The sequence below is a fragment of the Aspergillus aculeatinus genome (assembly GCF_003184765.1).
Source record: "Aspergillus aculeatinus CBS 121060 unplaced genomic scaffold BO66scaffold_5, whole genome shotgun sequence".
Lineage (NCBI taxonomy): Eukaryota > Fungi > Ascomycota > Eurotiomycetes > Eurotiales > Aspergillaceae > Aspergillus > Aspergillus aculeatinus.
Window position 1 is genome coordinate 266,593 of NW_020291474.1, and position 13,514 is coordinate 280,106.

Consider the following 13,514-nt stretch of genomic DNA (forward strand, 5'->3'; position numbering starts at 1 on the left):
AATCTTCCACAATCACCGTGACTCAAAGGATGTGAATTATGGAGTGCCAAGAGGCAGTACAAATGTGCGAGACAAGCTCCAACAACGAATTCATGAAATCATGAAAGGCACATCAGGCCGGCCAGTCTGTACGAGGATGAAGACCAGAAGAAATCAATAGACACTCTCAGAGCTGTACGATAGTGGGAAAAGCTTCGTCACCTCAGGTGATCGATGGAGGGAGGAGAAAGCTTCCTCCGAAGAGCTACCCTTGATCTAAACAGCTTGTTTCGCATTGTTCCGGCCAGAGCCTGTGCAGAATCGCAACTCGACCAGTCTCCATGGTTTCCGGCGACATCTGCTGCAGATAGATCAGGTCGGACGAAGCGCTGACTGGGTAGAAAGTATCGAAAGAAGCAGATGGACTCTGCAGGACGGAGAGTAATCTGCAGAGTGATTTGAGGATTGGCTGTGGATGAAGCGTGATGGGTGATGGGCAAGTTGTATAGCCGCCGATGCACGACACCCGCCCAAGCGCTAACCTAACTAACTCCATTAGTCCATGTAGGTTGCAGACTGTCAGCGGCCCACCCAATCAGGGACCCGCTTTGCTGGGTGACAAAAATAGTACAGCAAGGTAGTTACCCGTGACCCGCGTACGTAGGTACCTTCCCCAACAGTGGAGCTTGCGCCCATTCCACCTTACTCAGGTACCGTGTCTGTCTCTCTCCTATGCGCCCGGAACTTCCTGCGATCCACTTAGACTACTAAGACTCCTAAGAATACTACTCCCTGACAAATTAAGTAGACAAACACAGGAATAGTTTAAGAAAAATATCGCTGCCGAGCAATCCTGTAAATCGGCTTGCGCAGCGGTAGGAATTTTTTCATTTCATCTCCGAGTCTGTACCAAATGGTCACACAGATAGACATAATGAACAGGCCATGAGGATATCAAGAAGGCATATGCGCAAAGCTCATGTCACAAACATGTTGCCTCCTTTCTACAACCAAAGGGTATTGAGGATGCAACGTCGATAACCGATCCAACCGTAAACCAAGGATAGACACATGAAATCCCTGATATAGGGAAGATTTCCAGACATAAGAGGCGATAAAGGAGACGCGAGGCGAGATATCGAAACATGCGGTGCGGGGGTAATCTTCGAGGCGAAAAGAAGTAATAGTAAAAAAGACACAGTGAGGTTGGAGAAAGCAGCAGATTCAGTGGAAATCGGACGCCAGCCAGAGAAGCTTGCCGGTTAAACCCAGGAAATATGTATATGTTGAATGAGAGCGAATTTTCACAGAACAAGGAAAGCCGCTCAAGACTCTCCTTTGCAAAGCAAAATCAAAAAGGGTGCGGTCGCCGAGGTTTCATCACCAATGCATTCAGAGCAAGACTTCCATCAATAGGTGTATTTCGGTGCGCTATGATTTTTTTTCAAGCTACCGTCGATCATCGGTGTACTGTACGCCCTGCATAGGAGCAACAGACCCATTCATGAGTGGGGGCAATGTCCGAGGCTGCTCTTGCGCCATGGCAGAGCCTTGGGCGTAGCTGGGGTAGATCGGACCGTGTACCTGACCGTTCGTCTGCGGAGCTGAGATGGTGTGATGCTCGAATATTGACGCCTGGCGCGACTGTCCATTGGCCTGCTGCTGGTTTAGCTGCGCGCGTAATTCATCAACCTCACTCCTCAGAACGTCGTTGTCGCGGCGAGCGTTGTTGAGCATTTTTTCCAGATGGCTAATGTACTCGATCGCTATTGGAGTCGTTAGTGGGGAATGAAGTAACAAATTGGCGAATTACTGCTTACCTCTAGTGAGAGTCTCCCATTTGCTAGATTTGTTGTTCTGACTCTGCGGAAGACGGACGCGTAGGGCCTCAAAACAATCTTTCATCTCGCTCCGGCGCTTCCGCTCAGCTAGCTTGTGGGTGACGCGCAATTCTGGAGTGCGGCTGTAGGGAGTGCTGCCGCCATGCGCCTCCGCCTCGCCAATCAAACCCCGGACTTGTTTATGCTGAAGTGTATGGTGATGTACATTTTGAGGAAGTTCTGCTGAGAGTTAGAATTAGGCGTGCAAAGTGGACCATCGCAAGACCAGTGCATCAAACATACCATGCTGTCCACGGGGTAGGCGTGCATCGGAATACACACTGCTGGCCAGAGACTCTGCCGTGCTTCCTTTCCGTGTGAACTGATGGCCGTTAAGAGGTTTGTCGGCGGTAGACGAGACGGAATTCGACCGGGCGACATCTGGATCTGGGAAGGCATACGCGAGACCCGCGGTGGGCGCCTCCGCATTGTAGATTTCTGACCGAGGATTCGACGAAATTGCAGGTGCAGTGCGGCCAGCCGCAAAGCTACGATGCTCGCCAGCTCTTGGGCCAAGTGGAGAAAGAGGCTGTCCGGCAGAATAGCGAGGACCCCGGTAGGTGTTGTTCATATTCACATCCATCGAAATCCCACGTTCCCGTTGCAGGCCAGAAACGATTGATGACTGCGAGGCGTTCGTGCTGTGGTATGGGGAAGCCGGGTTGATGGCGAGAGAGCTGATTCCCTGATTCATTCTGCTATCCACGCTGCTCCGTCGCGACTCTGCCGGTTCCGCGATGCTGGCTCTTTGGGAAGGCGCATCGTAGTTTTGGTTTATGGAAGGTAGTGTCGTCGGGGGTTGAGCGTGACCGAAATTGGGGGATGGCTGAGCTCCGGCTGAAGAAGGGGTAGTGGTACTGGAAAGGTCATTGGGGTATGGAGATCGGTCGGAGACAAGCGAGACGCGATTTGGGGACGGTTGTGAGGATGTGAGGAATGAAAGAGAGGGGTAGTTTCCGGTGCCGTTTGTCGCGGTGGAATAGGTTGAAGATCCTGGCGTGGGCGGTCAGCATGGATTACGTACGCGATCAACATCAAGCCACCTACTTGTACTCTGAGGCATAGACCAGTTCCCTGAATCTCGCTCGATTGTGTTTAACGAGGCATTTCCAGGCGACTTCTCCGCCTGCGTCGGAATACCCGTCATGCTCGCTGTCAATGTTGAGATCGAAGGCAGGGTCTGAGTGGTTGGGATACCCTGCGGTCCCGTTGTGGCAGGCTCCCATGGCCGGTGTGTGAGGGTGGTTTCCATTGTGTGGCTTTCAAAACGTTGAAAGAGTAGGGGGCGGGAGAAAGAGCGAGAGAACGTATGTAGGTGTGGATATTCCTCAAAGAGTGACGAAGTACTTTTGCGAAGACTAGTGATCCGAAATATTGTACCTCCCTCACTATATCATGTTCGACGTATCGGGAAACAGTCGTAGAACACACGTCTTATATTGGATGTGCAGCCGATAGATGCGGTAAATGCCGAGAATCGGTGTCGATCGAGGCACCGTTCGAGGATCGCGTAGGGAAGCGGCTCCAGATCGAAAGACGTTCGCCTTTCGAGTTCAGGGGACCACTTGGAAATTCTGTTCCTCCTCTAGAAATTGACTTTTATTTCGCAAAGAGCCGATTTCACTCCAGAACCCGCTCGCCCAAGAAAAGTATCGCCAACAACGATTGTCACTAGACCACGTAAGAGGTCAAGTCTCGAATCTCGTGAAGGTTCACGTTTGGCGAGTAGAGACGCAAGGTATACTAGTGTAGCGGATGACGGTCACTATGCGACAAAGAGATAAGTATTTGGAATGGGAAAAAAAAAAAGAAGGCGAGCTGATTGATCACGCAGAGCGCATCCAAGGTCCGGGGCAGATGTCGGAAACAAGTCAAGCAGACGGGAAAACAGCCAGCGTACCTATCCAGGGACGGATCATGTAGAAAGAGTAAAACGAGGGCAGTTGAATCCTTATGGAGGACACGGACAATGTACAAGGAAGAGAAAAGGGACGTTTCAGAAGGGGAAAGGAAGAGAGGTAAGGGAGCGCTAAATTTTAATAGGAAAAATGAGCAATCCGTGTTAAGGTCAACCACATGGGGAAGACGGAGGGAGGGGGGGAGTGGACAGAAATTATAGACCGAAGGACCAATGGTTCTGGGGCATGGTTTGCAGACAATGGATCGCACAGGGAGCTTACCTGATGGCCGAGAATAAAACGCTCGGGCGGTGCAGCGGAACGTGGCACAGGAGTGAGGAGACGAACAATTGGGCAGGAAGATGTGTTAGGGCAAAGATTCCGACCGATAACCAGCAGAAGCTTAACGTGACCGGGCTAGTTAAAAGCGAAGCTGCGGGGATGATGAAGAGGGGCGAAATGGCTGCTGGGAAAAGAGCCAGCCAAGAAAGATGGACGACCAGAGCCGGACTAAAAAAGTACAGTACTAACAGTAGTAGTGGTGGTGGTGGTGGTGGTGGTAGTAATGTATTTGGTAGAGCCGCAGTGGTTTAGTACGGTAGTCTCCGAGTCGGGTGGAAAGAGGGGGGAGGAAACAAAAGAGATTCAGAGAAGAGAGAGTGAGAGAGAGAAAGAGAAGAGAGAGAGTAAGGAGGGGGCCGGCGGTTGAAGGAGAAGAAGCCTAGACTAGAAAGAAGCCAGAAAGAGGGTGGACACTGGAGTAAGTTGCAAAATACGGAGTAATACTCGATTGGTCGTAGTAGGAATAGAACCTCGGACTAGTGGCAGGAACCAGACGGTGGCACTGGAGAGTAGACTATGGGATGGGAACAACTGGGAAGTCTGATTGATTGAATGAATGATTGATTGATTGAGTGATTGATGGAAGGACAGAACCGACTCCGACTTCTTGGGGCTTGGAGCGTGTGGTGCAGCGGTGCAAGCAAGTGATTTTTTGGCACTAGAACTGGATCGGGTTGAAAATTGGTGATGGATAAGTTAATGATGATGACCGACTCGCCGACTTTTTTAGGCGCGGGAGCTATCGACCATATGTTCTGACTAGTCAGCGGAACCCCGGGGCGGGTCTGGAAACAGTCGGTGGAGACACTTTTCTACAGTAGGTGAAGAAGTCAAGAAGACATGGAGAGTTCAAACAATTCATTCATTCTCCGGGCAAAAGCTGGGATAAATTGATGACAGGTGCATGAGTGGTTCATACTTACTAGTCTGAAGGATAACACCCAGGGTCATTCCACAGAAATCAATTCCCGTAGTAGACGTGTGCTAATTGACTAGTAAATGGAAATAATGCCAATGTAAAAAAAAAAAAAAGAAAGAAAGAAAGAAAGAAGAAAATTCAGCTAGAATAAAATAAAAATAAAGCCCCGAGCGAAAAGGGAGAAAGTTTAAAAATGGAAGCAGTGAAAAAGCAGTGAAGAATGATCTGATGCAGCTCACACGTAGTATCCTTGTTTAAAAGGGCAATCAAGCAGTCTATCACAGAGGGCAACCGTCATCTAAGGCAATGGATCAATTCTATCTCCTTCTGCTGCTCATCCCTACGCAAACTTCAAGATTCCCATCGCCGATGCAAGTTCCTTCTATTGCTGCGCTCGATGTAGCATGATCTCCTATCCCCTTCTCAAGAGTCCAATATTGCTAGATCTATGTGACACGGAGTGATGGATGCATGGGTTTCCATTGGGGACTACTGCGAGATACAGATGATACAGCAGGTATCATATGCTGCTGGATGGCGCTTGGCATTGCATCCTCAAGTATGGGCATACACTTCGACCGCAACGGTCCATCAACAATTCACCCACCCCCGGTCGTATAACAGGGCATTATTCACCCTTGGTCAGACGTAGTGTAGTCGCAAATCCGGTAGGCCGTCCGCTCGGGTGACAGCCACTGACGCTCACTCTGGCATGCTGGATTTACAGGTCAAGATCGCTTGGATGGTGAACTAGTAGACTATCGGAGGGGCGAGAGAGATCGAAATCAGATTTGGAGCCTGAAGCGAAGGCAAGAAGGAGGGCACATCGTCACCTAAAAAGCCACAACTAAGGCAGGTCATCCGTCTGGAAACGGCCAAGCATTCAAGGGAGAGATGATCTGCTGCGACAGGAGTCCACCGCCACGAGGCCGCCTTTTTTTTTTTTTTTTTTTTTTTTTTTTCCTTTTTTTTTTTTTTTTTTTTTTTGACCTTTTTTTTTCTCTTACTGTTGAAGAGCTGGCTGGGAGGGTGGAAAGGTTCAATCGGAACCAGGGAGCCTGGAAAGGGAGGGGGGAAAGAACCCCTTCCATCCAGTGGCACCGATGGAGTCACTGCTGCCATGCCACAACAACTTTTACCCGTGTTCGAAAAAAAAAATACTCTCCATGTCCAGAACACCATAGTGGTACAAGAAGACAAAATGTCAGGTACCAGAGTTGAAAGGTGCTTAGTTCCCCCACTTTAAGGGATCTAGCGCATCGGATAGCTGGCTCCGCCAAATTTTGCGATTTGTATCCATCTCCTTCTTGGGCTTCTTTTTCCTAATGCGTACCGCCCGGTTAAGCTCCAGCTTGCGATCCATTATCCCGGAAACCTCGTCCAGAATAATATTCACAGACATATAGAATTGCCAACCACTATTTTAATTAGTCAGAGGCATAACAACAAAACAGAGGCCCCTCTACTACTGACTTGTTTTTCATATCAGCGGGATGGGATGTCTTTGGAAACAGGCGACAAATTAATAGCGGCACAATTACTGCAAAAATTCAGTCCAAAGTCATCCGAGCCGAGCTTGTCCTACTTAGGCAATTGTAGGAGCTGAGTTGGGCAACTCGAGCGTAGATCGTGCCGAGGTCCTCCGTGACCTTGCTAGGTGACTACAGCCATGACAGCGCCTTCTAGTTTTTAGTCTTCCCATTTGATCTAGCGGATTTAGATGGATCCAGATGGGAAAGATATAGTCCAACATATTGAACCAGGTTTGCAAGGCTGATTTCAAATGCAAGTAAGTAGCAAACAAATGATGAGACTCGGAAAGTGAGAGAGACGGCGGGTCCAATGGAAGTCAAAATAAAAGGAGCCAGGTGGTTGACACCTCCCAGTTCTAGGCCCCCGAGCTGCTGTAGGGCGCTGGGTTGGCAATTATGGCCGAGCCAGGAGGGTGGGAAGAAGCGGCGTCCTCACTTGAACGATTGAAGTGGTGATTTCTTGGTTGACTGACTGTTTAACTCAGAATTTGCGAGTTCTTACAGCTTGGACCAACAGCCGGAAAGTGGGGCCCACCAAATAAATGGGGGATTTTGGAGTCGATCCAATCCAATTACACGAATCAGCTTACAGGCAGCTGTCATGATAAAATGCAGTTTACTGCAGGACTTTTCGGCACCTCTACCCGTCGTGAGAAAGGTGGTGATGGTGATGGAGGTAGTGGTGGTACATATTTAGTGCATGATTGCTGGCAGAAAAGCACTGCAGTGACCTTGTCTTCGTATGCATTGGCCATTACATCATCTGAATACGAAATGAAATTGAGGTTCACTCGGATTGAAGGTTGAAAGGGATCTGGATCCGGAGCCGACAACAAACTCGAAAGGCCGATGAGAGTTGATCAGTACATGTTGAGGATGAAGAGGGCCAGGTTCCCAAGGAAGAAGCAGAGGCCATCCTCGGTCGGCAACGATCTCGATGCGATGCGGTCTGCTTTCACGTGGCTGCACTGAACGATCGGCCGCAGGGGTCCCACGGTCTGCGAACTGCCGTAAGCGTAATGTTGCGTATGGCGTATGTACAGTACCACCAGTACCACCCACCCCCCTCCCCCCTCCATGTTCCCTCCATGTCTCTCCACGGAGAGGAAACCTGTCCTCCTTGCAGCTGAGCTGATGTAAGTTCACTTTCTCCCTGTCTTGCATTGATAACAACTTGAAGAGCCTATGTGACAAGCTGGATTTCCTGGAAGTTATGGGACCTACCACACACCGTGCGAAGGGTCCATGCCTCCCTGGCGTCCTTGACAGCTCGCTCGAGTGGTACAAAAGCACGTTCTGCGAGACTATTGTAAGGATACCCGCCGGTATGAAGTCTTACGAGCTACAATTTCAATTCGTACAAAAACCAACACCATTGGCGGTACAGAGTTCTAGTACGTCTCTCTGCCAAAGTCAAGGTCAACGTCGGTTGGAAGAGAAAGGAGGGAAGAAATTGGAACAAAGCGCCGTCTACACCACTAGACCATCAGGTACTGTAGAGAGGTGGGCGTTTCCACCGTGACCAGGGCACCTTCACCTAGGTGCAAGCGAGAGGTAACTATGGTCATGATCTGTTTTGCTATTCTCTTGCGCGTCAAAGTTTGCTTCAGCTAGTCCCGAAACATGATTCATTTTTGACTTTCCAGCAGCCGACACATGGCAACCACGGTGGAATGATCGCCGCTAAAACGCCTGCTTATGGAGGTTCTGGACATGCAGCGGCGTCAGTTGTTCAGCCACACGGACGCCAAGAATCCCAACGCCTTGTAGCGTATAACTATACAGTACTACGTACTATGTAGGAGTATGTACTCAGTATGTACATGTACCACTGATGTGTGCATGGATGTACTGTGGTGACATGGATGGACAATCATGGTGCATGTAAGTATCCCTTCCCCTCCCCCATGAAAACATTGTACACTACTCCGTACAGTGGTGAGGTCAGACAGCATCAGTGTAACTAACAGGATGACTGACTGTCTAACCATAGTTGGTAGACTTCCTGCTGAGTATCATCAACAGAGCAAACACACGTACAGTACATTCGTCTTCTTTGGGACAATGCAGAGTCACGTCAATCAAGTACAGTACCTTGGAATGCGACCATTACCAACGTGCATACTTCATCTCCATCGAAGTGTACGGAGGACTGTCTCCGTATTCTCCCTACACCTGTCTTCTATGGAGTACTGCAGGTCCCTCCTTACCTGCTGAATAATACTCTCTGGTCGATCAGGGCGTTGGGAGCGAGAGTCAGTCGCTGCGACTCGAGACACGAGTCTCAGCTAGTTTCATCCCTTTGCCTGGTGTGTGCTATGCGCCGTGCCATGACCTACCGCCCATACGGTGGCGGCCGCCTCAGTTGCTGATGCCTCACCGACTCGATCCTTTTTGCACTTGAGGGATCAAATCGATGGCTGATATTATCGCAAGACCTATGGAGTCTCCGTACTCAGTCCACCAATTCATCAGGGCTCCTGTTGCCTTTTCCCATTTTCGCTTTTTCCACCCTTGTATTTTTCTGTTTTGTTTGTTTGGATTTTTTTTGATGACTAAGTTGTAGAAGACACTCGACTCACATTATTGACTGAGTCAGTCGATGCAACCTTGAAAATCCTCCAGCTCTTCTGAAGCACATGTACTGTACTTGCCCGGGTGGAGAAAAACAGTGCTATCCATCTATCACACCATGTGATTGCTAGTGACCCAATGTCATCAACAACGTGAGATCAAGGATCCGGCAATGCTCCATCGTCCATCAGCCGGCGACCTGATTCCTCATGACAGGGGGAGTCACTTGGACGATGGCGATCGACTGATTGCCATGTTTTCTTTTTCCACGTTGAGGGGAAGAACCCCCAGCCTGCAGATCGTGCAAGAATTTCCCCGCTAGTCTAGCGTGGCATCTGCCATCCAATCGTGGAGACGATCAGAAGCCAAGGTAGTACTGGTTGAATATGTGTGTCTAAATTGAGAAGATGGGGGTGACACCGAAACCTGGTCCAGACTATTGTGTTGTTATTATGGTTTGCTATTAATGTTAACTTATTCTTATCCTCTTGAGCGGGAGCGAAAGGATTCCTGTTGCAAATAATCCATTCACGCCCGTTGTGCATCCGGGCCATCAGAACCCGATAGAGCCACAAGACAACCACATCAACCAACAGGCACCACTCATTTGGATTCATCCTTCGACGGAGTCGGGGGCGGGGTCGGAATCGGGCGACGATCGGATGGATGATGCACTCACCCGCCCCTCCTTCGTCCTCTTGGGCAGTTTCTTTTCCTTTCTCTGATCGCGTGAGAAAGCTGTGTCTTGTGCGCCACCCCCCTCACACGGGGCTGCCGTATATCTACTCGATTACGGTGATTCACTGCTGCCATCATCAATTGCGGCAGTAAAAGGAATCCTTCCAAAATCCGGGCAAGGTTGGTAGTGGTTTGGCAGGCAGCACAAAAACAGGTGCGATGTCGGACTTCCCTGGCCTGGGCGGGAGATTAAGACGGGACTTCTCCAATCACAACACCTGACCTTAATCCTAACGGTCCAGCCTATTGCGTTCTACTGGCCTCGATTGACTAGCTAATGCTGGGGTCTTGACTGCGCTTTCCAGCCATGCAGCACTTTCGAGAGGGGGAATGGGCGATGTGACAGCCTTTCTATAGGGCAGGGGTGGTGTGGGCCACGGAAGCCCACCTCCAAGGCTCAGTCCCAAGCCCAACGCAGCAACGCTCCAACTGGGCCAACGATCGGACAGAATTCCATCATCCATCATCGCTGGCCACGCGCGAGACTACGAGTAATATGGCCCGTCAGATATTATTATTATTGCCCTGCGCTAGACTAGGCGACAGAGCCGGGGTCGGACTACGGGTCTTAGCGCACCAGGGTTCCTCGTGCATTATTGGGCCATGTGCCTTCAATCTATGTGACACCATCCGGCCCCGTTAAGGACCTGCCCGAGTGGGCACAGTCTGAAATTTGCCCGATTTGACCTGCTGAACGGGGGACTGCATTTGGGCCCATCCCCTCCCTCCACTTCCGCACACATTAGTATTCTCCCAGTCGATTATCCAGGTAGGAGACCCCGGTGGCGACGCAGCAGGTACTCTCTCAGGCACCAATGCAAAGCTCATTTTGAAGGATTAAACAGAGAGAGGCCATGCAGCTTCGGAAGGATTCTCATGACGGGTATTCCCTGCTTGAGGCTTGATTCAGGTCGTTCTTTAGCTATCGACAAATGCTCCTTCGCCGCGCGGGAAGGCCAGCTTCCGGGCCTTGCACCCTGCTCGCTTGATTAGATTGAATCTCCAGATGTGTCTGGGCCGAACGGGCCAGGATGGTTACATTGACTCTGTCAGTGACCGCGTCAGCACTCAGTATCTAATTTATGCATGCAGGGCCTCGGGCGGAGCACGACTGCTGTTCAGCCGGCTGGCTACAGCGTCTGTAGAGTCTAGTTTTTCAGCTGCAAGGCCTGGGTCAACCTTAGTCCTGCTGGGCTGTCGTGGTCTTGAATTCGAGGCTGATCGAAACAGGTCAACCGGGTTCACTGTTCATCATGTTGTCGTCCGGCAGCTGCCCTGCGCATAGTATTCGAAGCTCGGACTCCCACCTGTCGGAGAGATAACCATCTGGACCCCACGCTTTAATTAAAGTGTGCATGCTGACCTCGCCTCCTACCCTTGCGCATGGCCATGGCGTGAATCTGCCAGAGCAGGGTCAGATGCAGCGGTCGAACCGATCCATGCCAACTGCAACTCATCATGGTGTCTGCCCCCCGAGCCAGCGAAGCCACCAAGCAGCCTATATTCAACCTGCTTGCACAGGTTCGGAATTCGTCCGCCGGGGGGAGCGGGGTTCGCTTCTCCGACCAATACTCCATCATCTACCGAAGAGAAGCGCCCAGGCTAAATTAAAGACATTGTTACTTGACTAAGAGATGAAAGCCCGGCGAACAAAAACAAGCGAACCTGCACGTTGGACAGACCAGTATCTGCCCCGAACTCCATGCGATGCTACCTCACTAACTTAGCCTGAGTGAGGACCACCTCTCGCTCGAATCAGCATCCTCGAACAACGAGACTAGACATCGGCAAGTTAATCATGGATCACCCGCGCGATGACCCAAAGCAGCTCAGATTGATCTCTTTCTCTCTCACCCCAAGCACTCACAAGTAAAGCTTAGTCTTCCCCTCCCATTTGGCCCCTCTGGACTTAAGTCTACACTACCATCCCGTCGGCCCTGACTAGCGCTTACTCACGAAGCCACTAGCCAGCGACTCCACCGCGAATCCTTCAGAAGGATTCCTTCTGCTCCTGGATGGAGATGGACCTCGGTTGCTGTCCCTACGGAGTCGACAACGCGGAAAATCGGTGGAGCCCATCTTCTTCACGGCGCACGCGAGGTGAAGAATCCGGCCGCCATCACTATCTTTCAGGGACCACTTTTTCCTTCGTGCAGCTGCAACCTTAGTCCGGTAGTCCGGTCGGCGGTCGTCCATGGGCCCGACCCATAGAGATTATTATAAGTTCTATCAAAAACACCCACGAGAACGACACCAGTGCCTCACTCTCGGACAACCCCCGATGAATCAGTTGTATAAACAAACAACTCCTGCAAGATGTAAGCAAGCCAAGCGAGAACAAAGCAAGCAAATCCCGGTCCAAAACCCAAAGCCCCCATGGCGGATAATCCTCCCCATGCGCGCCATTGCAACATAGCAAAAAAAGGAGGCAAAAAGAAGTAAAAGAAAAAGAAAAAGAGAGAGGGCGGCTGACACATAATTGTCCGAACTTTACCGGTACCTATCTCCTGCACGGAGACATTTAGCACTCATAGTGTAGTAACGCCTTAGTGCTAGCAGTCAATGCCCTTCCCCCGCTTTCTCATACTGTTGTTAACTTAGTACTCCGTAATCTCGTCCAATATCCATATACTACCTGGTACAGTACAGACCAGATGGGAAAATCCTCATAATGCCCGCGGCAATTAGCTCTGACTTACACGAAGGTGAGGAAGAGGGGGGCGGCGCCGGCGATGCCCCTCTTCCATTCCATCCATCCATCCTTCCATCCTTCCCATCCCTCCCCTCACTCCGACTCCGATGCTACATTGGCAGAAATTTACTTTAGTCAAGATCGGCGGGAAAAACAAAAAAGCTCAGACCAACCCATGCGATACAGGACCTAAACCTATCGGACCTTTTCTCCGTCGGAAGAACGGACGGAAGAAGCGATGAGCTCCGAAAGTCCGAGTGTGGCTGGTAGAAAAAGAGTTGGTTGCCACGTGGATAAGGCTTCCTTACCTTCCGCAACGCACTACATACTTTCTCCTGGAAAGGTTGGTTTGTAGGTTTGTTAGAGTATTTACAAAGGGGTTTGGGTTAAGGTTGATTGGTGTTGTTGGTTAGCTGACAAGTGGCCAATTGGAAGGGGGGGGGGGGGATGGTGTTTGGGATTTTTGGACTTGAAACTGCGAGAGCTTGGTTTTTTTGTGCTGCAGTTTGTTGAGGAGTAAGGGTAAGGGGCTTTTCTGGATGCTTGGAGCTGGGTGTGAGGTCTAGAAGTGCGGGCTTTGGATGGGTAGTCCAGGAGATGAGTTAGCAGGCAAGCTACTTTACTGTCTGTGCCTGGCAGATAAGAAGGGGGCCAAGAGGGAACGGAGTATAGCCACAAGCTTTTCTAACGTGCCTTTTCTTTTGCCTATTACTTGTATGAAGGTCCAATCCAGGGACTACCACATCCCCATAGACTATAAACCAGCTATCAACTACCCGATACTGCTGATGAAAGGAGATTGTCCAGAAGGAGAGGTCCGGTCTCGCAAACACCGCTATCACAGCGAACAAAACCCTTTGCATGCCGAGTGTACGGAGTAAAAGTGGCAAAGATATCAGCCTCACGCGAACACCTGCATCCAGAAAAACTAAGCCGCCGTCCTGCAGCCTCTTCGCATAG

General features: G+C 50.4%; 1 protein-coding gene across 1 annotated transcript; it reads right to left on the reverse strand.

Moving 5' to 3' along the window:
• Nucleotides 1-1,277: 1,277 nt before the first annotated feature.
• BO66DRAFT_175244 (putative HLH transcription factor (Hpa3)) lies at nt 1,278-3,362 on the reverse strand. Its single transcript, XM_025642325.1, has 4 exons — nt 2,907-3,362; nt 2,103-2,852; nt 1,800-2,042; nt 1,278-1,745 (listed from the first exon to the last, which is right to left on the reverse strand). The coding sequence occupies exons 1-4, from the start codon at nt 3,109-3,111 to the stop codon at nt 1,429-1,431; spliced, it is 1,515 nt and encodes a 504-aa protein (XP_025507707.1). The 5' UTR covers nt 3,112-3,362; the 3' UTR covers nt 1,278-1,428.
• Nucleotides 3,363-13,514: the final 10,152 nt, after the last annotated feature.

Excerpts from the sequence above, each read along its gene's own strand:
- BO66DRAFT_175244 (XM_025642325.1), bottom strand. The coding sequence starts at position 3,111 with ATGGAAACCACCCTCACACACCGGCCATGGGAGCCTGCCACAACGGGA. Across the intron at positions 2,853-2,906 it reads GTCTATGCCTCAGAGTACAA|GATCTTCAACCTATTCCACC; the intron begins GTAGGTGGCTTG and ends CGCCCACGCCAG. Across the intron at positions 1,746-1,799 it reads ATGGGAGACTCTCACTAGAG|CGATCGAGTACATTAGCCAT; the intron begins GTAAGCAGTAAT and ends CGACTCCAATAG.